The sequence below is a fragment of the Oryctolagus cuniculus genome, chromosome 1 (genome assembly GCF_964237555.1).
Source record: "Oryctolagus cuniculus chromosome 1, mOryCun1.1, whole genome shotgun sequence".
Taxonomy (NCBI): Eukaryota; Metazoa; Chordata; class Mammalia; order Lagomorpha; family Leporidae; genus Oryctolagus; species Oryctolagus cuniculus.
Genome location: NC_091432.1, coordinates 226,154,594 through 226,180,067, shown reverse-complemented (window position 1 = coordinate 226,180,067; position 25,474 = coordinate 226,154,594). Strand labels below are relative to the sequence as shown.

Here is a 25,474-nt window from a genome sequence, read left to right as displayed (position 1 = left end):
GAGGAGGACTACCAGGAGGGGACCGGGGCCTCGCCAAGTTTGTCGGGACCTTCTTCCGAGGCAGCGGCGCCGGCAGCCAGGGAGGCCAGGGCTGCGCGCGGGCCGGGGGCGGGGGCTGGGGCCGGGCCCGGGGCGGCAGGGCCGGCGCCTCTGCTCTGCTCCTGCTCCTGCTGCAGCCGCTGCTCCCACTGCGGCCGTGACCCCACTCTGCGCGGCTGTCCGCGCCGCGCGCCCGCCTTGCCCGCCGCTCCGGGGCCCATGTACTGGAAGCATGAGAGCGCCGCCCCGGCACTGCCCGAGGGCTGCCGGCTGCCGGCCGAGGGTGGCCCGGCCACCGACCAGGTGAGAGGGCTCGCGGCGCGGCCGGGGTCGGGCCGGGTGGGAGGCGGCGGCGAGGAGGAGGGCTGCGGGGTGCGCCTGCGAGTGTGAGTGCGAGTGTGAGTGAGCGCGCGCGAGCGCGGGGGGGGGGGTCGCGCAAAGCGGGAACACATTATGCAAATGTTGGAGGAATTTCTCAAAAAGCGATTTAGCAAAGACACAGGCGAATCAAGAGGAGGCGAGGCGGGTATTGTCCGTCTGAATAGGCGCTGATAACGCCGATGCGCCGGGGGTTGCGCGGGCGCAGCGCTCAGAATCTCCACGCGGGGCCGTCCCGGGCGCGCCCGGGGGTTCAGGGGCCCTTTGCTTGCCCTCGGACGCCGCTCTTTTCTCTTTTTGGTCCCCTTTCGCCCCCGATCTCTCCCCGGTTTCTCCCGGGGCTTCCCTCCGAGCGGCTCTCGAGAGGCGCCCGGATTCGTGCCCGTAGCGCGCCTCGATCCCGCGGCGCGCGTCTGGCGGGCCGAGACTCCCGGCGCTCCGGTCTGATTTTCCTAACCAACCCCCACTCTCACCACACACACACACACACACACACACCAATCTCCTTTTTTTATTTTCTTTCTCTCTTTTCTCCTTTTTGCATTCTGCGCCGAGAGGAGGAGAAGGGAGCGAGGAAACGGGGGGTGGGTGGAGAGAGAGAAAAAATTCGATTTTTAATTACTACCATTAAAAAATCAAATTTGCAATTCTTTGGGCGGCCTGATGGATCTCACTGATTGACAGTTGGAATTGACACTTTGGCTACCTCTTATCTTGGGCATTCACGACAATTTCTAATTGCAGGTAGTTTGTGTGTGTGCGCGTGTTTTTTTTCCCCCCTCGGAGGCTTGCATTGCAAGGCAACTAAGCGATTACTTCAAGAGCCACGGGTTAAGTGCAGGGAGAGGGGGAGAGAGAGGGAAAAAATCCAATCCAAATTCAAATTGCTTCATTAGAGAGACACCGCTTTTGTGGGGAAGGGCTTTAAATGCCCACTACAAAGTTAGGACTCATTGTTCGGCGCCGGTTTATATAACAGGCGCGGGGAGGCGCTGGGCTCAGGCTGCGCGGAGCCAGTTCTGCAGCCGCCGCCGCCGGCCTTCCCTCCCCCCCCCCTCCCCCAGGTGATGGCCCAGCCAGGGTCCGGCTGCAAAGCGACCACCCGCTGCCTTGAAGGGACTGCGCCTCCCGCCATGGTGAGTCCGTTCGGCCCTGTCTTCGGCCCCCGGTCCTCCGGCAGCTCAACCCCGGGGGGACTTGGCCCAGGCTTTCCGGCCACCAACCGCTGCCGGCGCGCCGGGGGGTGGGGGGACTGCTGGCGGGCGCCGCCCCTCTCTGAGCCTCGGCTTTCTGGCTGGGAATGTGGGCTGTGAGCCCGTCCAGCACCCCGGATGCGCGCGTTCAAAGTTGGGACGGTCCCTTCCCCTCCAGTAGGCCCTTCCGCGCCTGTCCTCCAGCCTTGGGCGCGGCGGATGGGGCAGATTTCGTTGTCAGCTGGTGTGCTGGGGCTCCAGGTTTGTCGCCCAGGCAGCGGCAGCTCAGTGTACCAGGCTCAGCGCTCGATTCTCCCCCTCTTCCCTGTGGCAGGCTCAGTCGGACGCCGAGGCCCTCGCAGGCACTCTGGACAAGGACGAGGGTCGGGCCTCCCCATGCACACCCAGCACACCGTCTGTGTGCTCGCCGCCCTCTGCCGCCTCCTCCGTGCCGTCTGCCGGCAAGAACATCTGCTCCAGCTGTGGCCTGGAGATCCTGGACCGGTATCTGCTCAAGGTGAGACAGGGGTAGGTGCTGCTTGTGTGTTGGAGGGCTGTGAGCTGGGGCTCAGGGCACTGCAAGGAAACAAACAGGCGGCAGGCCCCTTTCATTCCCAATCCCAGTCAGCTGCCTGACTCCTAGGTTTAGATCAAGCCTTAGGGTCTCTGCGCCCCCCTCCCCCGGGTTCCACCTGAAAAAAGGGCAGAGTTTCTGTGTCCCTGAGCCTCAGAATTACGGAAGAAACACAGGGATGGCGCTTGGCACCCTCTGTGCTCCTGCGTCTCTGTCTGCAAATGGGGCCGGGGAGGCTGGGGCTGTGTGAAAGCCTCCCCCACCCCCCGCTGAGCCAGCTCCCCACCCCACCCCCTCCCCAGGTCAACAACCTCATCTGGCACGTGCGGTGCCTCGAGTGCTCCGTGTGTCGCACGTCGCTGAGACAGCAGAACAGCTGCTACATCAAGAACAAGGAAATCTTCTGCAAGATGGACTACTTCAGGTAGGCTGCGGCCGCCGGGCCAGCAGTGTCGCCGCAAGGCAGGCCCCGGGCACAGACCCAGGCGGCCTTTGCTACGTGTGCTCTCCGGCTTCAAGCCCCCGCGTCCCGGGCACGAAGTCCCCGAGCGCCGCGCAGCCCAGCCCGCGAGACTCAGCCTGGCAAGCCCAGAGCTCCGGGCCGCGTGCCGGTACCGGCACAGGTTCCTGCGGTCCGCTGGCTTGCGTCTTGCCTCCGGTTCCGCCTCGGTCTTGCCTGAGTGTTGGACTCCAGGTCCGACCTCAAGTGCCTTGGTTGAACTCCGGCGTCTCGGCTCCGGTCCCGACCCGCTCGAATCCCAGTCGCAGCCTGGCTGCATCCCGTGTGCGTCCCGGCTCAGGGTCCCAACGCGACTCGCATTCCAGTTGTGCGGGATCTCTCTTGCGCTGGCCCCGGCCCGGGCTCCTCTCTGGGCTCGGGTCTGGTCCGGCCGCAAGCACCAGCGCGGCTTCCATCTCAGATCGGATCTGACGCCCAGGCGCCTGGTCCTACCAGCCTGGGTCTCCCGGCTCCAGCTCAGCTGGTTCTCGGGCATCGCTTGAGTGTCGCGTTTCAAGCCCGGGGCCCAGCTCCGCCGCCGTTTCCGGCCTCGGCTTCCATCTCTCCAAGGGTCTGGGCTCTGCCTCCGGTGACCCGGATGTCCAGGGGGCGTCGGGCGCTGCCCCCAGAGCTCGGAGTAAGTGAGACCTCGGGCCGCGCTCTCCACGTCCAGCGCCGTGTCTCCACAACTCTGCCGCCGATGGTCGCATCCTTCCGCGGCGCGGCCGCCGCCGCCGCCGAGCCACCGGCCGCACCTCGCTTCTAGCTAAACGGCTCGGGACCTGCCCGGGTCGTGAGATTGAGGTCGCTGCAGGGTCAGGGGCAGCGGTCTTCTGTCCGATGCGGCGGGACGCGTGAGCCCTGCCTGGCACAGCGGGCGGGCCTCGGAATCTGAGAATGGTGTGCGGTTGGTTCCTGGGAGGGCCGCCTGCCCCCAAGTGCCTTCTCAGGAAGTGGAGAAAGCTGTTCCTCTGTAGCCATCCCCAACCCACATAGCTCCTTCTTAGCCTTGCGGGGGTGGGAGGGGGGAAGGTCATGGCCTCCATCTTCCTCCCAGAGACCCCAGGGCCTCTGAGGGTCCAGGGGATGTGGTAGCAGGCAATGACCTCCAGGCCCTTGTCCTTGAGCCTCCAGGGACCTAGAGAGAGTTCCTCTGGCCTCAGGGGGCCATCGCAGCACTCGGGGCAAACTGAGGGACGTGTCCTGGAAGCAACAGAGCTGTCTGTCTTCAAGGTGCGGAAGGGGACTGTGCCAGGTAGCCTGGGGCTCCCAGCGTGTGTGTGGCCTGGGGTGGGTGCAGTGGTGCTGGGGGAGGCAGTGCTCCTTCACTGGCTCCTGTGTGAGCGCCGCGAGTGTGTGAATGTGCATGTTGAGATTGTGTGTGCGTGTTTGTGCAAGGTGGTCTGGACGGGGATCTGGAGGGGAGGGGAGGGGAGGGGATTCAGTGTTCCTTACCCCACTCTTTCTCTTAGGGGGCATTTCCTACTTGAGGACTTCCATGCCCCCACCTGGGGCACTGTGAGGAGTAGGGGCAAGGTGAATGTGAATCTGTGGCTGTGTGTGTGTGTGTGTGTGTGTGTAACCAAAAGTGTGATGCCCTCTCCCACTGGCCCAACTGTCCTGATGAGGACAGGAAATGGAAGTTAGAGTCACTGTCCCTGCCCGAGGACTGCCTCCGGTTGGGGAAAAGCAAGCCAGCTGCTGTTTTGGGGGTACCTTGGATGTCTCAGCTACCAGGGACTGGGCTCCAGTGTAGATAGCCCCATCAGGATGGTGTCTGGGCCCTCCTGGTTAGCATAGGCAGGCGAGACCCCCGTCCTGGCTCCCCTGGTGAACACAGACCAGCTGGCACACTTGCCCACATCCCTCCCCGGCTTCCCCATCCCCTCCGCTCACGCTCACGCTCTTGCTGGCCCCACCTTCCTTGGATGCGTGCTTTGCCAAGCCTTGAAAGACTAGTCAAAACATGGACCCTGACTCCAATGGTCAGCCTCCACTAATCCCAGAGTCCCCTATCCCATTGCCGTAGGGTGGACGGCAGGGTGTGTGGCCACTGAGGGGACAGGCAGAAGACTGGACTCTGTCAGGTCATGTGTCACCTTGGGCAGGTCTCTGCATCTCTCTGCCCTCCCTTTCCGGACCATCTCCCTGAGCTGCTTGGCAGGGTGGATGCCTGTCACAGACCCCCGTGGCAGTTCCCCAGACAGCTCCAGGAGTCAGCCTGCCCGGAGTGATAGGGCTGGGCCATCTCTGGCCTACAGGTTCTGAGCACTAATCATTTTCCAGTGACAAGAATGCCCCGAAACAAAACCAAAACAGATTTCTGGTTTAAAAAAAAGGGGAGGCAATAAGAGCTCACATCCCTCAGGTTGTGGATGGAGTGCTGTGGCTCTTCTCTCATCATTTCTCCTGTGCCCGGCCACCCCGCAGGTAGGACCCATCCCTAGCAGCCCCACCTGTAACAAAAATAATTAAACCCACAACAAGGGAAAGAAAAGTCCGGTGGAGTGCCAGGCAAAGACTATTGTGCGCACTAGGCAGCAGCCGGGGCTAAGGATGGCTGCCACGAGGAAGACTCCCCGGAGGCTTGAACCAAGGGCTGGGGCTCCAGCAGGGGTCATCCGCGGAGACGCCTCTGTTTCCTGAAGTCCAGGCTCGCGTGGGATGTGAACCGGCACACAGTGTCCAAAGAGAAGCCAAATCTCCTACTGGGGTGGGGTGCAGGTTCAGGTGGGAGGTGGGGCGGGTGCACGTGAGACTCCCTTGGTCCTCTAACCTCCGGCCTTGCCACCCAGGCAAGCATTTCACTTCAGTTCTGTCTCCTCTCTGGACCCTCCTTGGCACTGCCTCACAGCCTCTCTTTCGGTCTCCATTGACAGAGCCAATGGGGCCCAAGGGAGTTAGAGGTTGGGAAGGAACTCCAAGCTCACCAGGAAGGGAGGCTGCAGGGCACGAGGACGGTCGGGGAGTGCTGCTTCTGGCCCCTTTGCTTTGTTGGGGGTGGGGGCGGTTTCCACTGGCTAGGTGCCCCTGGCCGGGTGGTTGGACTTCTCTGCCTGTTTCTGCAAGTCAGTCTCCAGTCCTCACCAGTCCTTGTAGGTGCAACTAGACTCCCCCTTTGCTCATTCCCTGAGACCCCCACCAGAAAAAAGTGACCAACAGAAGTGAATAAATATCGCTGGTGGCAGAGCGGGCTGGGGGAATAGTGTTCCTTTTTCTGGGGTGTTCATAGCTCAGCTGCCCTCCGCAGCCACAATCAGAAAACCCTCCCTCCTGCACACCGGCTGGCACCCCACGGAGCATGGCCCAATCCCCCAAGGGCACTCCTGGCTCCCTCAGCCTCCTGAAGCATTGCCCATCATCTGTCTCGGGAGATGGGTGTCTGGGGAGAGTGGACAGTGCCACGGCCAGGGTCCCACCACAAGTGAGAGCGTGGAAGAAGGCTGGACAGGGGGTGAAGACACCCATGATTGGAAGGTATGGCACCAGGAAGTGTGCCAACCGTTCACCCACCTTATTCATGGCACCCTCAGGTGCACCCCAGAGAGGGTGATACTCTCATAAGCCCCACGATGCTGGAGGGGGAACTGAGACCCTAGGAGGTGAGGTCACTGAAGTAATGAACCTGGGTGAGCTCCAGGATGCCGGACTCCAACCATCCCTGCCCCTGCACTCTCCAGTCACCTAGATCACTCTCGCTCTATGCCTTGTGGGGCCCATGGAAGGGCAGAGGCCTCTCCGCTGGTCCTGAGCCTCCTGCCCAGGTTCCTTGGCTTCCCATAGAGGGCACCCACTGTGTGCTCTGATGTGTAACTCCCTGTGCAGCCCTGGGTGCACCTAGGCAGAAATGACTCCCTGAGAGGCAAGTGGCCAGGGCAACTTTGCCAAGGTCAAGTCTCCATGGGAGGGGGAGTAAAGGGTTAACGCCCCCCCCCATGTTTATGGGGGTGGCAGGGTCTCAGACCTGCGGAAGTTCCCGGTTCCCTGCTGGGCCCACTAGACTCTAGGGCAAGCCCCCAGCCTTCTCAGTCTGCAGGCTCCAGCGGGAGGAACCCCACCCCTCCCCCAGAGCGAGGGTCCCGGGGGAGGCTTAGAGCCGGGAAGCGGCCCCCCACCGTGGCGGAGAGCGGCCCAGCGGCCGCCAGCTGTTGGGGGACAGATGTTGGGGGAACCGAGAGGGGAGCTGGGAGGAGGGGCCTCGGGCCTGGACCTCCGAGGCGCGGGCGTTTTAACCTCTTAATTGCTGGTTCTGGTTTTTTTTCCGGCCTCTTCTCCTAAGGGCTTGCCTAGCAGGGTAGGAGCGGGCGGATAGGAAGGGCCGTGTCTCTAGCCCGCGCTGTGCTGCTTCTCCTGGAAGACCATCCAGAGAGCTCCAGTTTGCGTTTCGGTTTCTCGGTCGCTGTCTTCTAGACTAACGCTGGCGCTCCCACTCTGAAGGGGCCCGAGGGAAACTCTGATGCGCTCCTTTGCGGAAGCTCATTCTTCCAACAAGCAATCGCTCAGCGCCTACGGGGTGTAGGGGAAGTAGGCCCAGAAGGAGGCCGACGGCGGCCGGGGGCGCACAACTCCCTGCTAGCAAACCGCGACTTGGGGTGCTCTAGAGAGCCGGGTGGTGAGCGATCCTTCCACGGTGGCCGGGGCGCACATCTGTCTGACACCACCTATCCATCCGTCTGCGGTCTCGGTACTGTGCGCCCTTGCCCGCGGCGCGCCGGGACTCCTGGAGCGGTGCCCCGGCCCAGTCCTCACAGCAAGGCTGGGGTGGCGGTGGGCGTGCCCCCAGCCCCACGGGCGCGCCCTTCACAGCTCCTGAACGCCCCTTTCTTGAAGTTTTCGTTGTCTCTGCGGCCGATTTCGCTGCTTCCGGAAACCGGCGGCTCAAGCTTCGCAGCCCGCCTGAGAAGGCGTGCGTCGGGCTCGTGTGGGCTGCAATCCGGAAACCTCGCGGCCCTTGTTTGCACTCCTGACCCTCCGTCCTAGCTGGGGAACGCCGGGCAGAAACGGCAGGTAACGCATCCCAAACTGCGTAACGACTGCTCCACCGCACGCTGCGGATCTGGGTGGGTGCGGGGAGACCCCGGGGCTGGAGGCAGCCCCTGCACTAGGGGCGACACGCGGAGGATGAGCAAGTTTCGGAGAGGCTGCTCGCTGCGCCTGCCTTGGAGCCGAGAGACCGGGCTCAGCGACTGGCCTGGGTGGGCAAAGAACGGACTCCGGCGTCCGGGACTCGCGCCGCAAGAAGATCCCGGTTGCGCGCAGAGACTAAAGGCTTGGTAGCCAAGGACGAGGAACGCCACCGAGCCCGGAATTGGGACCGCACCCTGGCACAGCGCGCCGGGACTACCGGCGCCAGGGTTCAGCCGCTCTTGCCCGGGCTCTCCTGGCTCCCGGAGGATGGACTTGGAGCCTTCTGGAGGGGACTGGACCTGCGTAGGGGAGTGAGGACGCGGCGCGCCTGGACCTGGACCCCTTCCTGTTCATCCACCCGAGAGCCCAGCGCTTCTCCTCTGCCGACCGACCGCTCTGCAGTTCTAGGTTCTTTCGGACCTCAGAGGGGGCCTCACACTCCATGGGGTCTCTGGCAAGTCGCTTGCCATCTCGGAACCTCCAACTCCACGTGTGAAAAATGAGTGCCCTAGTCTCCAGTTCACTGGGTTGCGACGAAGCGAGGGGGCATAATGAAGGCGTTGCGCCCCAGGACCCCGGCCCGCAGCGGGGGCTCTGCACCTCGCCGGCCGCCCCCTCCTCCCGAAGCACAAATGACAGAAAGCCGCCTCCCCTTCGGAGGCCAGAAAGTGCTCCTGATGTGGATACCAACCAGCCGGGCTGCAGACCCCGGGGTCGGCATCGCGGAGGGAGCGGGCTGGGATGGGTAAAGCAGTTCCCTCCCCTGTTTGCTGGAGATTGGAAACGGAGACCGTGCGCGGTGCTAGCCTTTCGCCAAGGGAAGCTGCGTTTCCGAGGCTGGGAACCTCGTTTGCCCAGGGAGGGCGGTTGACCGGGCAGAGGCGCGCAGCGCGGCCGGAGCGAACTGAGCCTCCTGCGGCAGGAGCCCCTGGCAATCTCGGCAACACGGCGTTGGCGTTGGAGGTGCGTCTGGGGGCAGGAGTTGGCCGGAGCCTGCGCTCCCCCGCACTCAGGACAGCTCCACGCCGTTCCATCTGCCCCGCGTTGCTTGAATGTGCCAAGGCAGAAGCGGCTGCTCCCCACACCGCTTTTGCTGGGAAGTTTCCTCCGGCCACACCCTGGCATAGAAAATGCTGGTCCGGGAACACGAACTGATCTTCTCGGTCGGCTCCCTCTCTCCTCCAGGAATGCCAGAGGTGGAGGGGAGAGCCAGGGAACCAGCATTTACAAATGGATGTGCGCAGTGTGAGGGTGGTGCGAGACCGCGGGGCTGGGGGGTGGGGAGGGCGTGTCCAGAGGGAGACTAGCCCAAGCAAAGGCCTGGGGCGGGAAGGTGATTCAGAAGCCCCATAAAGACCTGGGATTGACCTTCCATCGCGGCTGACCGGGGTGTGGGCTGAGGGCTCTTGCAGAAGGCTAGGGAGAAAACAGGGCCAGCAGAGGCAGTGGTGGGTTGGGTTTTGTAAACATCAAGGGCCCTGGATCAGATCCTGAAGGTAGAGTGGCCGGGCCACAGGGTTGTAAGCAGGGCAGGGCCAGGGTTCGGCAGGCATGCTGGAAACTTCATGGTGACAGCAGGGTGCTGAGAGTGTTGGCAGGGTGCAGAGAGTGTTGGGTGTGCAATGGGAGCCTGGTTTAGGAGGGCGATGGGTGGGGGTGCCGAGGAGGAGGTGGATCCTAGAGATACTTAGGAAACGGAGCCAGCAGTGCCTGAGGACTTGGGAGGGGAGATGTGGGGTTGAGGCAGAGTGGGAGGAGCTAGGATTTCCCAGTTTTAGGGGCTGGATGTGTGGCGGAGTGGCGGAAACAGGCTGAGAGGGCTGGGACGGAGTCCCAGGTGAGTCAAAACTTAAAGGACTCCAGGATCAGGCTCTGGGCTGACTTCTGAAGCAAGGAGAACCTGACCCTGCCGCTTCCTGGAGGGGCTCGCAGCCTGGAGACCGAGGCAGCTGTACCCAAATAGCCACACTGCAAACAGGGAGGCAGAAATGGACCGGCAGACCCAAGGAAGGCGTGAGGGCAAAGGGATGCTTGAGCTGGGCTTTTTGGTTCTGCTTTTGTCCTTTTGTCATTTGCTGTTAGAACGTCCCAGGTCCCGGAGTCGGGGACTCGCTGGGGACTTAGGAGATGGCAGAGCACTTCAGAAATGGTAGCAGTGTTGCTGTTGCCATCTAGTTGAGCTCAGATAAGAAAATGAGCCTCAGAGGAGTTCAGCAGTTTGCCCAGGGGCACAGCCAGTAAGCTCGTCCTGGCTGTGCTTCCAAGAAGCTCTGAGCTCTCTCTGCAGCCAGGGCTGAAGTTATTCATCTCCAGAGCCTCTGTTCCTTACTCCTGAGAGCTGTGTGACTTTGTACAGTTACTTCACCTCTCTGGTTCCCGGTTTTCTCACTTGCAAAATGAAGATTGATTGGGTCATTTACATATAGCACTTAGAATCTTGCTGGCCACATGGGAAGCCTTCCAAAAATTTCCCATTATTATTACTATTATGTAGATTCATTTATTTTTATTTGAAAGAGTGACAGAGAGAGAGAGAGAGAAAGAAAGAGAGAGAAAGAAGGAAGGAAGGGAAGGGAAGGGAAGGGAAGGGAAGGAAGGAAGGAAGGAAGGAAGGAAGGAAGGAAGGAAGGAAGGGAAGGAAGGAAGGAAAGGAAGGAAGGAAGGAAGGAAGGAAGGAAGGAAGGAAGGAAGGAAGGAAGGAAGGAAGGAAGGAAGGAAGGAAGGAAGAAAGAAAGAAAGAAAGAAAGAAAGAAAGAAAGAAAGAAAGAAAGATCTTCCACTTGCTGTTCCGTCACCCCTCAACAGCCAGGGCTGGGTCAGGTTAAAGTGAGGGATCAGGAACTCCATTTGGGTCTCCCATGTGGGTAGCAGAGACCCGGGCCATCATTTGCTGCCTCCCAGGTGCATTGGTAGAAAGTTGGAACATAGGATGTATTTTAAAAGAAATGAATACACTGTAACATAAAATGTAAGAGATTCTCATAAACCCTCCGGGAAAATTCAGAAAAGCAGCTCACTCTAGGCGGGGCTTGGCTGTTAGAGGGGTGGTGGATAGAGGAAGTGAAGGTGAGTGGAGACCAGGAGCCAGGGCGCCGGGGCCTCTGGGGGCTGGCCGGCAGGGGAAAAAGCCCCGTCTGAGCCTCACCACCGCGTCCCCGTCGCCCTGCAGCCGATTTGGGACCAAGTGCGCCCGCTGCGGCCGACAGATCTACGCCAGCGACTGGGTGCGGCGGGCGCGCGGCAACGCCTACCACCTGGCCTGCTTCGCCTGCTTCTCGTGCAAACGCCAGCTGTCTACCGGCGAGGAGTTCGGCCTGGTGGAGGAGAAGGTTCTGTGCCGCATCCACTACGACACCATGATCGAGAACCTCAAGAGGGCCGCCGAGAACGGTACTCAACCCTCCCCCAGCCCCGTCCCACCGGGTCCCGGCAGCCCAGGACCCGCCCGCACCGCTCGGGGTGGGCGGGGCGCTCCTACAAACACCTGCAGGCAGTGCGCCGCGGGGGGCCGCGCGGGGAGGATGCCTTGGCGGTCTGAAGTCAGCGCTCCCGAAAGTCTCCTTGTTTGTCAAGTGGGCTAAGGACAGGACACCATAAAGATACACGGGCAGGCGGATGTGTTGCAAAGATGTGTGAGGCGCTCTGTGAACCCTAGAGGTCATTGTCATAATAGGGCAGCCTACTACACCTCTGGACCGGTCTGCCTGGCCCTGGGTCTCACCCCCTCCACTTGTCTGGAACCAGTCCGGAGGGATTACCTGGCCCTTGTTCTCCCAGTTCCCATCCTAGCAGCTTCAAGCCGGAGGTCTCGTGTGGGCATTTCTGGGCCAGGCTCCCTGTCTGTGAGCAGAAAGGGCCCCTTCTCTGAGGCCAGAGACCTGGCTGCCACCGCATGCTGTGCTGGATGACCCCTTCCTTTCCTTGGCCCCCTTGTCTGTGCAAGACTCACGTTGGACCAGAATGACCTCTCAGTCTCTGAGACTATAATTTCCCAAGGCATACAGGCTCAGGGTCAGGCTGCAGATCTTCAGGGGTCCTGAGGGCTGAGTCACAGGGGGGATGGGGGCCGGAGGAGGCTAGTGGGCACAGGCCTGTGGGCAGAGGCAGGGACCCCTTCCGTAATTCCCCTGTCGGGGTCCTGGCAGCTGCTGGCTCCTCTGCTGCTTGGATTATTTTACATAATCCTTACAGCATCCCTGAGGAGTGCAGAGTGTATCCTCATTTTGTAGGTAAGGAAATGGAAAAAAGCTCCCCGCAGTATGTGACTTGCCAACAGTTACATACTGGTAGTTCTGGCTGACTGCAAAGTCCCGGCTCTTAACTGCCAAGCCACACCATACTATACGAGGTCCAGGGTCCCTTGGAGCACATAAAGCCGGGGAGACTGCTGGGATGTGGCTGCCTCTGTGAGTTTCATTTTCCCACCTAAGAACTAGCTTCAGCAGCCCTTGGGCTGCCTGCTTCCATGGGGGCAAGAATACCACAACGTGTCCACCCCCTCTCCATTTGCTCTGGGGAGAGGATGCACCTTTGTCCCTCTGTTTCTAGTCCCCAGCCTGGGGCCTAGTCAGGGACCACCAGGGTTCCCGGCCATGGCCACACCACAGCCATCACTTTCTCCTGCCAGGATCAGGGCTAAGTGGGCCCAGGTGGACAGCAAGTGAACTTGGGGTGCTAGGAACGTGTCTGTGGGCAAGTCGGCGGTGGAGCCGGAAGCCTGGTAGTCAGAGCTGCCGCCTCACCTTGGTCCACCAGTGATCACAAGCCACACCTGGACCAACCAGGAGACCCCCCCCACCCCCACCCCCATCAAGGCTTTGCCAATCAGATCCTGGCTCTCACAGCCACGGATGAACCCAGGCTCCTACCGCACAGGGAGAACTGGGAGGTGGGGGGCCTAAGATCTCCCTACTGACAGCCCTCAGTGCCGGCTGCTCTCTCCCTTTTTAAACACAACACAACACACACACACACACACACACACACATTCCTCATAGCAAAATCACAAAAGATAGTTAGGCAAAAAGAGGAAAATAAAGATCACTCACATCATGCCACCTCCCCACATATTTTAGTGTTTATCTTTCCAGATTTTTCCATGTATGTTGAAGTATTTATTTTTTCCTTCAACATATTTTTTTCTAATTAAAAAAAATTGGAATAAATTGTGAACAGTGGTTGTCTCTGCGTGGTAGAATCACTGGTAATATTTATTTCCTTCTTTGTGTTTATCAGAATTTTTTTGAAAATTTTTTATGAGGACCTTATATATTTTTGTATTCCCAAAAAGAGCATTAGGAAATAAAATGGGAATGTATTTAGCGGTTTGGTGTGATTGCAAATGTAAGATAAGTGGAAAAAGAATATCCAACAGATATTCCAAGTTTATAAAACTCAGCCTTGAAGACGGTCACACGTGATTGCTGTAAAGACTTCAAAAGTCGCAGCAATGTTGAAAGCACGGAGCCTCCCGGGAGGTAAACCGCTGCTAGCTAACGCTCGGCTGCGTATGCCTCCAACCTTTTGCTACCATTTGTTTTTACAAAATTGGGGTCACGGGTCTGTAACCTGCTCGCTTCCGGTCCCCAGCCGCCTCTGGCTGTCCCCAACCTAACTCTGAGGACGCCTGGGCCCCAGGCGTCAAGATCAGTCCGCCAGCAGAGGCGGGTCCCGAGGCTGGGGGTCTGTGCCACCCTCCTGAGGGCTGTGAGACGTAAGGAGCACAGAGCAAGAAGCGCCCAGAACCGAGGGGGCGCGCGGAAACAGAAGTCCTCTCCCCAAAGACCCAACAGGCGGACCAGGGCCCTGGGACCCCCGCTCCCAGCCCACTCCGCTCCTGACCCTTCCAGGGACAAGCTCCCCCCACCCCCATCCTTTCCAGGCTGCCACTAGAAGAGATGGGGACGCGTGGTCAGCCGCTTCTGTCGCCCCCAGGGAACGGCCTCACGTTGGAGGGGGCAGTGCCCTCGGAACAGGACAGCCAGCCCAAGCCGGCCAAGCGCGCGCGAACCTCCTTCACCGCCGAGCAGTTGCAGGTACCCGGGCGGGCGTGGGAGGGGCTTCGCATGGGGCGGGGCCGTGGGACCTTCTGGCCCCGCCCCTCCGCCCCGAACCCGCGGGGGCGGGGTCGGGGGCGGGGCTGGCGCTGCCTGGGCGTGGCCTCCTGGCCGGAGTCCCTGATTGGGCCGGGGTCCCGGAGACTTCCGCACACGGGTGCCTCACCCCCCCCCCCCCCCAACCATGGCCCTGCGCCCCGCAGGTGATGCAGGCGCAATTCGCGCAGGACAACAATCCCGACGCGCAGACGCTGCAGAAGCTGGCGGACATGACGGGCCTCAGCCGAAGGGTCATCCAGGTGGGGCCAGGGGCGGGGCCGGGGGCGGGGCCTCAGGCGGAGCCGGGCCCCCTCGGGCGGCGCGCGCGACCCTTTTCCCCGCGAGGCTGAGGCTTCCGAGGCTGTCGTTCCAGGTGTGGTTTCAAAACTGCCGGGCGCGGCATAAAAAGCACACGCCGCAGCACCCGGTGCCGCCCTCGGGGGCGCCCCCGTCCCGCCTCCCCTCCGCCCTGTCAGACGATATCCACTACTCCCCGTTCAGCAGCCCCGAGCGGGCGCGCATGGTCACCCTGCACGGCTACATTGAGAGTAAGTGACCGCGACGCGGGGGGCCTCCGGGGAGGGGCGCGCGGGGCGGGGCGGGGGCCTTGTAAGGAACCCGCGGGCTGCGGAAGAGAGCGAGACCTTCAGCACAGGCAGGCCATTCGGCCATTCAGAAAGCACTTTGCAAGCACCTGCTCCGCACCACGGCCGGCTGGGCAAGGTTCCTGTCCTGCGTGGATCTGGAACCAGAGGAGGGTGTGGTTTGCTCGGCGCTGCTTCGTATGGCGAGGTCCGGGGGTGGGGGCTTTGCATCTGCAAGCTGAGGAGGGGGCAGGCTGTCTGTCGGAGGCACTTGCAGCGCGCTGAGACCTTGGGCAAATCCCACACCTTCCTGGAGCCTTGGTTTCCTTATCTGTAAGCCAGCGAGCTACCAACGCCCGCCACACAGGCTGTGAGGATCCACCCGTGCACGCTGGCATTCTGTTCACTGGCTGGGTTCTTAGCACTGGGGCCCAACAACAAGTGCCATCGGCCAGAGATGCCGCGGTCCGGTAGGGAGGGAATAAAGTGTTAGAGGAGGGGGCAGGCGTGTCAGTGGGCGCTCCTCGCCCCCAAGGGGGAGGCACAGGGACAGTCACGGGGTTGTGACTTTGCAGCTGGAACTGGAGGAGCGAGGGGGTAGCCTTGTGGGTTCCTGGGGGAGTTCAGGGAGTTCCTGTGGGTTCAGGGAGTCTGCCACTTAGCAGGTGCTTACCCGGGCTTTGCTTTCCATTAATTGTTTTCTCAAAGCTGGACATGACTGAAAAATAGAAGTGATTATCACACACACACACACACGCATACACACACCCTTCTCTGGCTCTGAAAAGGAAAAACAAGGGAGTGCAGAGGGTGGACTGCTGCTTTCGGAGCACCTGGAACGAGCCAGATTCTCGCCTGGCTGTGTTTCTATACACCAGAGAGGATGGTCCCGTGGAGGAGGAATCCAGGGGCCCACTGTAAGTTAGTGCGACAGGATCCTTGAATGATCACCTACAGGCTTTGCTCGCAGCCTCCTGGGCTTCAGGTCCCACCCCTGCCACAGACTAGCTGTGTGGCATCGAGCAAGCTCCTTATTTCCCTGGGGACCAGCTCCTGCACCTGTTAAAATGAGCGTAAAGAGAGAGCCTTTCGCAAAGCAGCGTTGTGAACGTCCGGTGAGAACTGTTGAAGTCAGCGTTTCAGTAAGTGCCGATTAAGTGCTGGCTGCTCTTTGCCGTAGGGGTTTTGGTTGGAAGAACTGACTGCCAGTTGGAAACCATGTCTGCTTGTACTGTTACATTTCTGAATTCTGTGCTCATCAGGAGGAATGTTTCTCCCCTTTCCCAATAGTGACTTATGTTCAAGGTGCACCTGTTCAAGGTGCCAAGGGCCAGAGGCTGTCTATGTAGCGAGAGAACTGGGCCACTGAGTAATACTTGGTGTGGAGTCAGCAATGGATTTAGGTGGCCTCCTTGGAATTTTCAGCTGTGACCATCAGAGTTCCCACCTAGACTCTATCTGCATCCTGTGTTGACCCACCCTAGATCCGTCTTTAATGCCTAGAGAAGTGGCTGAGGTACCTGCTCCTCTTCCCTTGGAACAGGAACCCAGTCCAGGGCGGGGGAGTCTGCACCTGCCGCTTCTTGCTGCGTGACTGTACCCTGCCTTTTGCTTTGCAGTTAACTAAAGGCGTGGAGTCCTGGAGTTTCTGAAGCTTTAGAGCAAGGTGGCTGGTCAAGTGTGCTACCAGACCCTGGAGAAGTGAACTTTTATTTCGCAGTCAGCTAAAATGACAGCATCTCAAGGTTCCTGGAAACTTAGAGCTTAGGATCTGGTAGAGGCTTTGGAACCAGATTCCAGAAAAATGCACAGACAGATGAGGGTACTTCGAGAAGTATGCTGAAAAGTGGAGTTAAAAGATATGTTCATTTTGGTGCCAAAAAGTTTTGGAATGCATGCATAGCTTTTTTTCATACTACATATTTTCCACATACTTTTTGAAGTTGCTTCATACATAGCTTTCTTTTTAAAAAACATTTATTTACTCAGAAGGCAGAGTTACAGAGAGGCAGAGGCAGAGACAGAAAGAGAGAGAGAGGTCTTTCATCCACTGGTTCACTCCCCAAATGCCCACAATGACTGGAGCTGTGCTGATCTAAAGCCAAGAGCCAGGAGCTTCTTCCAGGTCTCTCACGCAGGAGGCAGGGGCCCAAGGACTTGGGCCATCTTCTACGGCTTTCCCAGGCCATAGCAGAGAGCTGGATCAGAAGTGGAGCAGTCGGGACTCAAACCGGTGCCCACATGGATTGCTGGCACTGCAGGCGGTGGCTTTACCCACTATGCCACAGTGCTGGCCCTCACACATAGCTTTTTAAGTAATATGGGGCTGTGGGAGAATTCCTTGACTGTGCCAGGTTCATGACTTCTGTCATAATATAACTGCTTTCTGTCACAGGAGAGAGAACTGTGACTTAGAAAGCAACAGTGACTTGTCCTAAGTTACCTGTCAATTGTGAGTCTCCATGTAGGTCTCTTCTCCTATGACAAAGGAAGACAAAATCTATGGAAGAGACAGGCAATGGACTTCTGCCCTGTGGTGTTAGAAAGGCTAAAGCATGAGAGACTTGGGTCAGACCCAAAGATGGACTTTCCCCAACAGTTTTGGATGCCGGAACAGAGTATGGAACTTCATTTGACAAATAGAGTGCATACTAGATGCCGTGCTGCATCTAAGATATGAGAACACACGAAGACTTGAATCTAGAAAAAACTTCTGCCATCACGGAGCTTGTACTCCAGTTGGCAAAGGCAGATGATGTCAGACGACCAGTAAAAAACAGGCCACGTGTCAGGCGGTCAGTGCTAAGTCAGCCAGGCAGGAGGACTGTGAGGGGTGGCCTGAGTTGCAGGTGCTGGGTTGCAGCTGTAAACAGAGGGTGACACAGGAGTGCAGAGTCCTCTAGGAGACATGGGATAAAGCTCAGGTGATGCCTGAGAGAGGACAACATTCAAGGAGCCCCAAGGGTCTGAGTAGATAGGGCACCACCTCCTCGCAGGAGGTATTCCATGCGTGTTCACGTGGGAGTGTTTGTGAGCTGGAGAGCGGTGCTCAGCCATCACATGGCACTCTCCCTACTGCAAAGCCCTTCCTGCACACCATCGAAGCCAATCCTCTTACACCTTGCCCGGGGCCACCCAGGTGGTAAGGGGACAGAGATGACACTGGTCTCGGGGCTCCGGCTTGCAGAGTGAGGTGGGATCCTGCGTTGGAGCCTGGGGGATGGGCTCCAAGGCATGCTCTTGTCCACAGGTCAGGTACAGTGCGGGCAGGTGCACTGCCGGCTGCCTTACACCGCGCCCCCCGTCCACCTCAAAGCCGATATGGATGGGCCGCTCTCCAACCGGGGTGAGAAGGTAAATGGAGCCAGCTGGGGTCTGGTGGGTCGGAGCCATCCTGCTGGGGACGGGTTTCTGGCAGCGTTCCCTGCCATTGAGTGGCCCCATGCCGCTTTGTGGCCGAGAGTCTCTGCCCAGCCTGCTCAGACTCCCACGGCAGTCAGTCCAGCAGCTGCCGGTGTGTGCTGTGTGCACAGCTGCTCCAAAAACCTCCTTGCAGCGCCCGCTACCAGCCGGGCCTTCTCTTTGCCAGATTTGTGAGTTTGCTCGACTCACGCTTTGAGGTTCCAGTCTTTTGGGAGAGAATGTCCCCAGGAGGGGACACCCAGGGAGAGCAGCCCAGCAGGGCTTCCTCTGAGGGACAGGATCAGCCTGTGGTTGTCTCAAGCAATAGACTGAACAGTCAGAGGGGGCTTGGACAGCACCCAGCCTGGGACTGCACCCAGCCCGGGGCTGGAAGGCTTTGTTTTGTAAGCCCTGGAAGCCTTTGTAACACAGGGGAAAGTGGATGGAGCCGCTCTGGTGGAGCCACGGAGGGAGGGGGCAGGGGCCTCACCTCCTCCCTCTCAGTTCCCCGATGCCTCATGGTTAGCCTTAAAAGGCACTGCTCTGTGACAGCCCCTCGTTCTAGAAATGAGGAAATTGAAGCCAAGGGAGGTCAAGGTCGGAGCCTGGGTGGGAGGCTGCGCGCTCCCGCACTCGTTTGTTTCCTACCTATCAACAGCCCTGAGCCCATTGCTGGGAGCTCAGGGATGAGCTCAGCGTGGTCCCTGCCCTCCAGGAGGCCACAGTCTGGGGCTCCGGGGTCGACAAACCCCAACAGGGAGATCAGGCTGTGATGGAGGAAGCCAGGGGTGCTGGGGAGGGGCTGGCGGGCAAAGGAGACACAAGGAAGCCTTCCCAGAGGAAGGCGGGGTCAGTCTTTCAGGGCAGCTGGCAGTGTTGAGCCCTGAGACAGGCTGTGTCGCTGGCTACAGGCTTGGGGGGAGTGCAGTGAGAAGTAGGGCCCTTGGCGTTGCCAGGTAGAGGAGCTGGGCTTTGGCCTGGCGGGGTGGGGGTCCCTGGAGGGCCTACTTCAGAGACAGCACCACAGCTGTGCTCGGCCAGGCTGGGTGGGAGGGTGTGCCATGGGTGCTACAGCACTCATGGCCATCTCAGGAGAGAGGGTCAGGGCTTTAGAGCTGGGAGGGGCCCCTCCAGCCCAGTGGATCCTGGTCTGCTCAAGTCTCAGTTCTCCTGGGTGGCTTGTAAAGATACAGAGCCCCAAGCCCCGCCCCTCTGATGGGGAAGCCTGATGACGGGCTCAGGGGTCCACGTGTGTAAGTGCCCAGCCTGTGTGGTTCTGAGTGGCAGCAGGCAGGGACCCCTCCTCCAAGGTGAGCACCTACTGTGTGCTGGGCTCCCTCTGAGCTGGGTCCCACAGGGCACTGTAACTGTGTCGGGATGCAGGCAGCCTGGTTGCACAGATGGGTCTCTAAGTAAATGGTAGAGCACAAGGCAGAATCCTGCAGGGCCCGTGGTGGGCGAGGAACCCCTCTGCAGCCGTCAAGTTCACGCTGGGAGCTGCCTCTTGTTGGGCTCCTTGTCTGTTTGAGGCAGGCACTTGACGCACGTTATGGTGAGCGAGGGGATGGCCTTCCTTATGGTAAAGAAAAGGACAGTGAGGTGCAGAGAGATGATGTGACTTGTCCCAGGCTCCACGGTGGGATACCAGCATGCGCAAATACACAGGGGAGTGGAGGAACCTGGGTTTGAGGGGACGAGGGGTGTTCTGTGTGGCAGAAGCCCAGGGAGATGGAGGCGCCGACAGGAGCTGCACTATGAAGGGCCTGCCCTTGGCCATTATATGTAGGGCAGTGCTGGCCTCGGCACTCAGAGACTAGGCCTTGTCTTGGCGGCTCAGCGAAGCTTGTGTCTGTGTGTGGTTCCGCCTGAAGGCTGAGCCAGGCTGGGCTCTGGCAGCTTCGGCTCTAGAAAGTTCCTGGCCCCTGACTTTGGCTGCTGAGCCAGGGTTCTCACCTGCTGGGCTGTGTTCTCAGCTGGACACCCAGAAGCTCACGATTAACGATTAACGTGTGTCCCCCTCCTTCACCACCTTCTGCCCTCCTACTGCCCCACCTCCTTGCCAGCACCCCCCCCCGGGGGGGCGGTCCTTTCCCTGGTCCACGTGTTACCAAGCCCTTGGGGCCTGCTGGGCTGTGAGGTGTAAGCTCTGTAGCCCACCAGGGACTGTGTGGGCTTTCTCCCAGGTCTCTCCAGGCCTGAGCCAGTTAGCTGTGCACTGTCCCCCTGGGGCTGACCCCTGAGCCTGGTCATCTAGACCAGCGCTGTCTGTTTTGTCCCCAGGCCACACACACCCACGAGTTTCCAGAACCATGTTCCTTCCTGCTCATGGCCCTCATCCCACAGTGTCAGTGCTTGGGACGTCCTTAAAATCAGGGCTGTCGTGGATCATATGGAGAGAGTCAGGTCCTTGGAGGGGAAGGGCCTGCCCAAGGCCTTCCTTCTTGAGATATGGTGTCTTTTTTTTTTTTTTTTAAGATTTATTTTGTTTATTTGAAAGGCAGAGTTAGAGAAAGGGAGAGAGAGATCGATCTTCCATCTGCTGGTTCACTCCCCAAATGGCCACAACAGCTAGGACTGGGCCAGGCCCAAGCAAGGAGCCAAGAACTCCACTCATTTCTCCCACATAAGTTGCAGGGGCCCAAGCACTTGGGCCATCTTCCACTGCCTTCCCAGGTGCATTAGCAGGGAGTTGCATTGGAAGTGAAGCAGCCGGGACTTGAACCGGCGCTCACATGGGAGGTTGGAGTCGCAGCTGGAGGCTTAACCAGCTGTGCCACATGCTGGCCTGAGATACTGTCTCATAGTAAGAGCCCAAAGCCAGGTGTCCCGGAGGCCAAAGTGGGGGCGGTACCAAGGCCGGAAGAGGAAGTCGGCAAACCACCTTCCCCTGTCAAACTGGGGGGCGCAGTCAGCTGCTCAGAGCAGTTTCTGCACCCACACAATGGGGCTAATAGCAGTCCCCACCAGAGAGTGAATGCGATTGTGCCCGTCTCTGTACACAGGAGGTGCTCGGCTGATGTCGGTTATCATTGTGACTGCGACGGTCCCCCGTATCCTCAGGGGCAGGTGCCAGGACTCACAGTGGGTGCCTGAAGCTGCGGGATTGTACCCAGCCCTAATACACTCTGCACATGCATTCCTGTGATACACAGTTTACTTTATGAATTAGGCTAGGCTCAGAGAGAGAGAGAGTTACAGCAATATTAATGATAAAATAGAATAATAAAAGTCACCTGAATGTGACTGCTCCAAAGAATTTTAAAAAATTGATATTTTCACACTGTGGTTGCCCTTGGGTAACTGAAACCGTTGGCTAAGGGGGGACTCCTGTGCTGTGGTGGAGACATCATCATTGCTTTTCTCTGTCACCTCCCCGTGGCAACCCATCTGAAGCAGGTGACATTCCTGATGAGAAAACGCAACAGCCACATGGCTGTGCCCACCAGAGGTCCCCAGACCCCTGGGAACCTCCTCCTCACACTGCTGTGAAAAGGCACATCTCACTGACCACGGGTCTTGACGTCCCATGGACTTGAACTTCAGGGAATTCATCAGCAGCAGGTGCCGTGGGGCCTTGGAGAGGTAGAGGCATGGGTATGGTATAGAGCTGGCCATGCTGCAGGCCTGGCTCCCAGTGCTGCTCCTCTCTTCGTGGCTGTGAGATGTGGGCTCTGAGATCAGTGCCCTCCCTAGTGGAGTTCAGGCTTGATGAGCCACGTCGATGAAATAGCGCACAGAAGGCTCAGGGTCGAGTGCCCAGCGTTGTCTCTCACCTAATCCTCCCTCATCCTCGCTTTACAGGTGAGGGGTCAGGCTCAGAGAGGGCAGGTGAATCACCCAAGGCCCCACAGCCAGCGAGTTGACAGAACCAGGACAGAGACCCAGACCCAGACCCTGAGCCCACTCTCGCGGTCTGTGCCTTCGAGGTCCTCTGGGGGGCGCTGCTGGGTGCTCAGCCGCCTCCCTGCCCTCCTCTTGCAGGTCATCCTTTTCCAGTATTAACACTGCCGGCACTTCCGCCTCTGTCCGTGGGCACCTCCCAGCCGGCCCTCAGCCGCTGAGATCCAGTGTCCAGAGCCTTGGCCAGGGATCCACCTGCCTCTGCATCCACGCCGCCCGCCGTCCCGCCCGCCGCCAGCCCGGCCCCCCACGCCTGGCCTTGCCCTCTCCTGCTGAGAGCCAGATCCCACCAGGAGCACAGTCCTCTCGGCAGCCAGACCTCCCCACAGCCTGTGTTTCCCATTTACACAGGAGTCGTCTTCAAGTGAAGCCCAACGTGATAGCAGAAGGCAGAACTGAATCGTGCGACGCCAGCAGCCTTCCAGTCCACAGGTTTTCTTCCCCTGCCCCCACGCCTTTATTTGCGATTCCTTGGACTGGTCTCGAATTCTGAATTGCCGACAACCCCCAATGTCCGCGCCACTTTGTTGCTTTTGTCTGGAAAATTCTACAGTGCTTGTGGGATGTCCCCAAAGGAAAGCTATGTTCTAATTTTATCATTTCCATCTGTCTGGTTACGTCAAGTTAATTCAGAAAGAGAAGAGACACTGACCAACCCTGAGAGGCCCAACAGGGCAGAGATGGGGGCCTGCCCAGACCAAGAGGTGGGGGTGGGGGCAGGAGACCCCACTGGTTTGGAGATGGGGGCGAGGGCATGGCTCATGGCTGGGGAGAGGAGGCACTACAGCCGTTTCAAGGGGAGGAAGGAGAAGACTCAGGGTGTTGGGGGGAGACCCTCCCCTCACCCAATTTCCTAGCACATAAGCATGGGAGACATAGCAGAGGTGGTATTGGCTCTGAGCAATGTCTCTCTGGAATGTTCACGCAGGGTAACATTGGGGACTGTTGTTGGCTACTTGTTCATGCCTGATAGGGGTGCCTAGGCCAGGTCTTCTCTGGGGGGGGTAGCACTCAAGGGGGCCAGGGCACAGAACCCAATGAAATGGTGGTCAGAGTGGGGAGAAGGTACCCACTGCCTAGGTGAGTGTGCAATACCCAGGATCCCAGCTGGCACCTCTGGGCATCCCCACCAGCACCCCTGCCCGCCTCCCCTCCCCCGCCCAGAGGCAGCTTCACCCACCCCTGAGAACAGAGGCCAGGCACAGCTGTGCTCACACCCACCCATCCTGCTGCAGCTCTTCCACTCCAAACAAAAGGGCTGGGGCTGCACACTGCCACGAATATGTTTTCAGAGATGCCCACGCAGTCCCAAGCGTGTCCTGAGGCATTTCCCACTGGAGGCTGCTGGTCAGCGTGTTGTGGCCCGAGTCGTCCTTCCTGCTGCGGTTAACGGGATGCGTTGCTTTTGGAAGGAGCCGAGGACGGGGAAGGCAAGCCATGGCACACAGGCAGCTCTCGTCCCTGTTCTTGCCCGTGGCTGACATCGCTCGTGGATTGCAGCACTCTGTCTCAGTCTCACGGAGTCTGGACGTGGTCTCAGGAACGAGGTGCTTGGCGTCGGCACACAGAGGAGGACCTGTATGCCATTCTTGCTCTGGGACCTGGAGGAGGGTTAGGCCCAGGTGCGGCTCAAGAAGGGAAACTGCTTCCCCCCCTTTCCAAAGATGGTGACAGCTGACTGACGGCAGAGAAGGCACCACCCACAACACGGCAGGTGCAGCTCCATCCAGAACTCATCCCGCAGCGACTTGTGCCCAGCCCTGTGCCGGGTGCTACATGAACGATTCCTGGCTTTGGAGAGCTCAGATCTTTCCAATTTTTTTTTTTTTTTCCTCCTGACGGTCCAAGTCCCAGTCACACTGGCTGAGCCCTGTCCAGGGTCACCCAGCCCCCACTCTGCCTTGAGCCTGCCCTCCAGGGTCTAGTCATTGCGTGGATCACATGGCCATAGCATGTTGCAGCCGAAACGTCTCCACCTCCCTGCTAAGAGCAGCCTGAGAACATACAGGCCATCAAGACTATTTATTTAAATATGAAAGGGGAAAACACACACGCGGAAAAAAAAAAATGTAAGCACTTTTTTTTTTGTAAAACCAATGTCTGTTTTGTTACATACCTTTCATGTCGTGCTTTGTAAATGTCTTATTTGTGTAATAAATAAAGTTAATGCAAGTAGAAGTGCTGGCACTTAAATCCAGAACAAGATGAGATTCCATTTCTTTCCTGCTGTCTGGTGAAGAGCTGAGGTCTCTGGCTCCCAGGGTCTCTGGGCTGTTGTACGGTTGCCATCCCCCTTCCCGGAAAATGGACATCATTTTGCGGTCAGTAAGCGGTGCTTTCTACAGGCTTCCTGGACACACACACTGGCTGCTGGGTCCTGTGCCGGCTCGGAGGAGGAGGAGCTCTCCACCTGGCCACGCCTGGGAACAGACTTCCCTCTGCCAGGTTCCAGGGACCAAGGCAGGGTCTTGGTAGGTGTGGCTGGCGTTTGTGGAATATACAGGAGAGAGGAAGGAGTAGGGGTGGGGCAGGGAGGGAGGCACAGAGCAGCCTTCGGGGAAGAACGAAGGTGAAGCCAAGGGAATGTGGGGTGGGAGACCAGGCTCCAGCTCCAGCTCTTCTCCAGTGTCCTTGTCATGTGGTCTCAGTGAGAGGGAGCACCTTTCTGGTGGTTGTCACATTGTCTTCTCATGGTGGAATTATTTGTTCTGGCCCAGGCTCCTGTGCTGTGGTCCTGCCCAGAACTGAGTTGCTTGTCAACCTCAGCTGCCGGTGCAGTGTGCCAGTGGGACAGAAAGGTCCATAATGGCCATTTGGGGGCTGAACCAATGAAAAGAAGACCTTCCTGTTTCCCTCTCTCACTATCTAACTCTGCCTGTCAAAAAAAAAGATCCAGGCTACTTGTGGCCCACCCGGAACCTACTGCCACTTCCTCTTCTGGTTTTCAGCCGAGACGCGTGGTCCTTGGGGTCATTCGGAGCAATGAATGACTCAATGTTGCAGCTGTGGGGAAGTGTGTGTGGAGTACCTGACAAATGCCAGCCCCTTTGCTTGTATTATCTTGTTCAATCCACATTGCGACTCTTGTTTTTAACAGCATCGTGACCATTTCGTAGATGAGGGAACTGAGGCTTACACAAGTGACTTGCCCAAGGTTGCATGATCCCCGTGGGTGAGCTGGGATTTGAGCCCAGGTGTGCATGATGCCACATGCACCTTTTCTATGGCACCAGGCTCATTCTGTGCCTGGGGGGAGCTGCCAGGAGGGAAGGACCGTGCTGGGAAAGCATTGTCAGGCCTACGGGAAGGTACCAGTAGCGAGTCTGGGCACAGGGGTCCGGTCACTCCCCTCTGAGACCGAGCAAAGTTGCTCTCTCCCTCAGAACCTTGGATTCCCCATCTGCAAAAGCTGATGCCCAGCCCTCGCCTGAAGGTGGAGCAGAGACCACGCCCACGCCCACCTGCACCCCTTCATTGTCCATTCCTACTGCCTACTCCTGTAGGTGATGGTTCTCAGACTTTCATGCGCATAGAAAGTACCTGGGAGAGCAAGCTATGAGGCCCCATGCATGGTGATTCTGCTCTGGCTACTCGGAGGTGGCGCCCAGGAATATCTGTAGTTCACGATTTCATTCTGACACAGGGGATGCTGGGAAAGTTTTCCAAGGAAAGCACACTTGGGC

The 25,474-nt window shown here is 58.9% G+C and overlaps 1 protein-coding gene across 6 annotated transcripts; it reads left to right on the top strand.

Annotated features, from left to right (window-relative positions):
* On the top strand, positions 1 to 23,991 carry LHX6 (LIM homeobox 6). 6 transcript variants are annotated; one of them, XM_070056419.1, is made up of 10 exons: positions 3 to 342; positions 1,482 to 1,553; positions 1,945 to 2,127; positions 2,487 to 2,608; positions 10,980 to 11,200; positions 13,745 to 13,845; positions 14,070 to 14,165; positions 14,279 to 14,453; positions 17,740 to 17,843; positions 22,143 to 23,991. In XM_070056419.1, the coding sequence occupies exons 1-10, from the start codon at positions 259 to 261 to the stop codon at positions 22,188 to 22,190; spliced, it is 1,206 nt and encodes a 401-aa protein (XP_069912520.1). In that variant the 5' UTR covers positions 3 to 258; the 3' UTR covers positions 22,191 to 23,991. The 6 variants fall into 6 exon arrangements, with proteins under 6 accessions (XP_069912553.1, XP_069912520.1, XP_069912551.1 ...); XM_070056430.1 differs by having other exon boundaries at positions 4 to 342; positions 21,873 to 23,991; XM_070056452.1 differs by lacking the exon at positions 1,482 to 1,553 and having other exon boundaries at positions 1 to 342; positions 13,692 to 13,845.
* Positions 23,992 to 25,474: the final 1,483 nt, after the last annotated feature.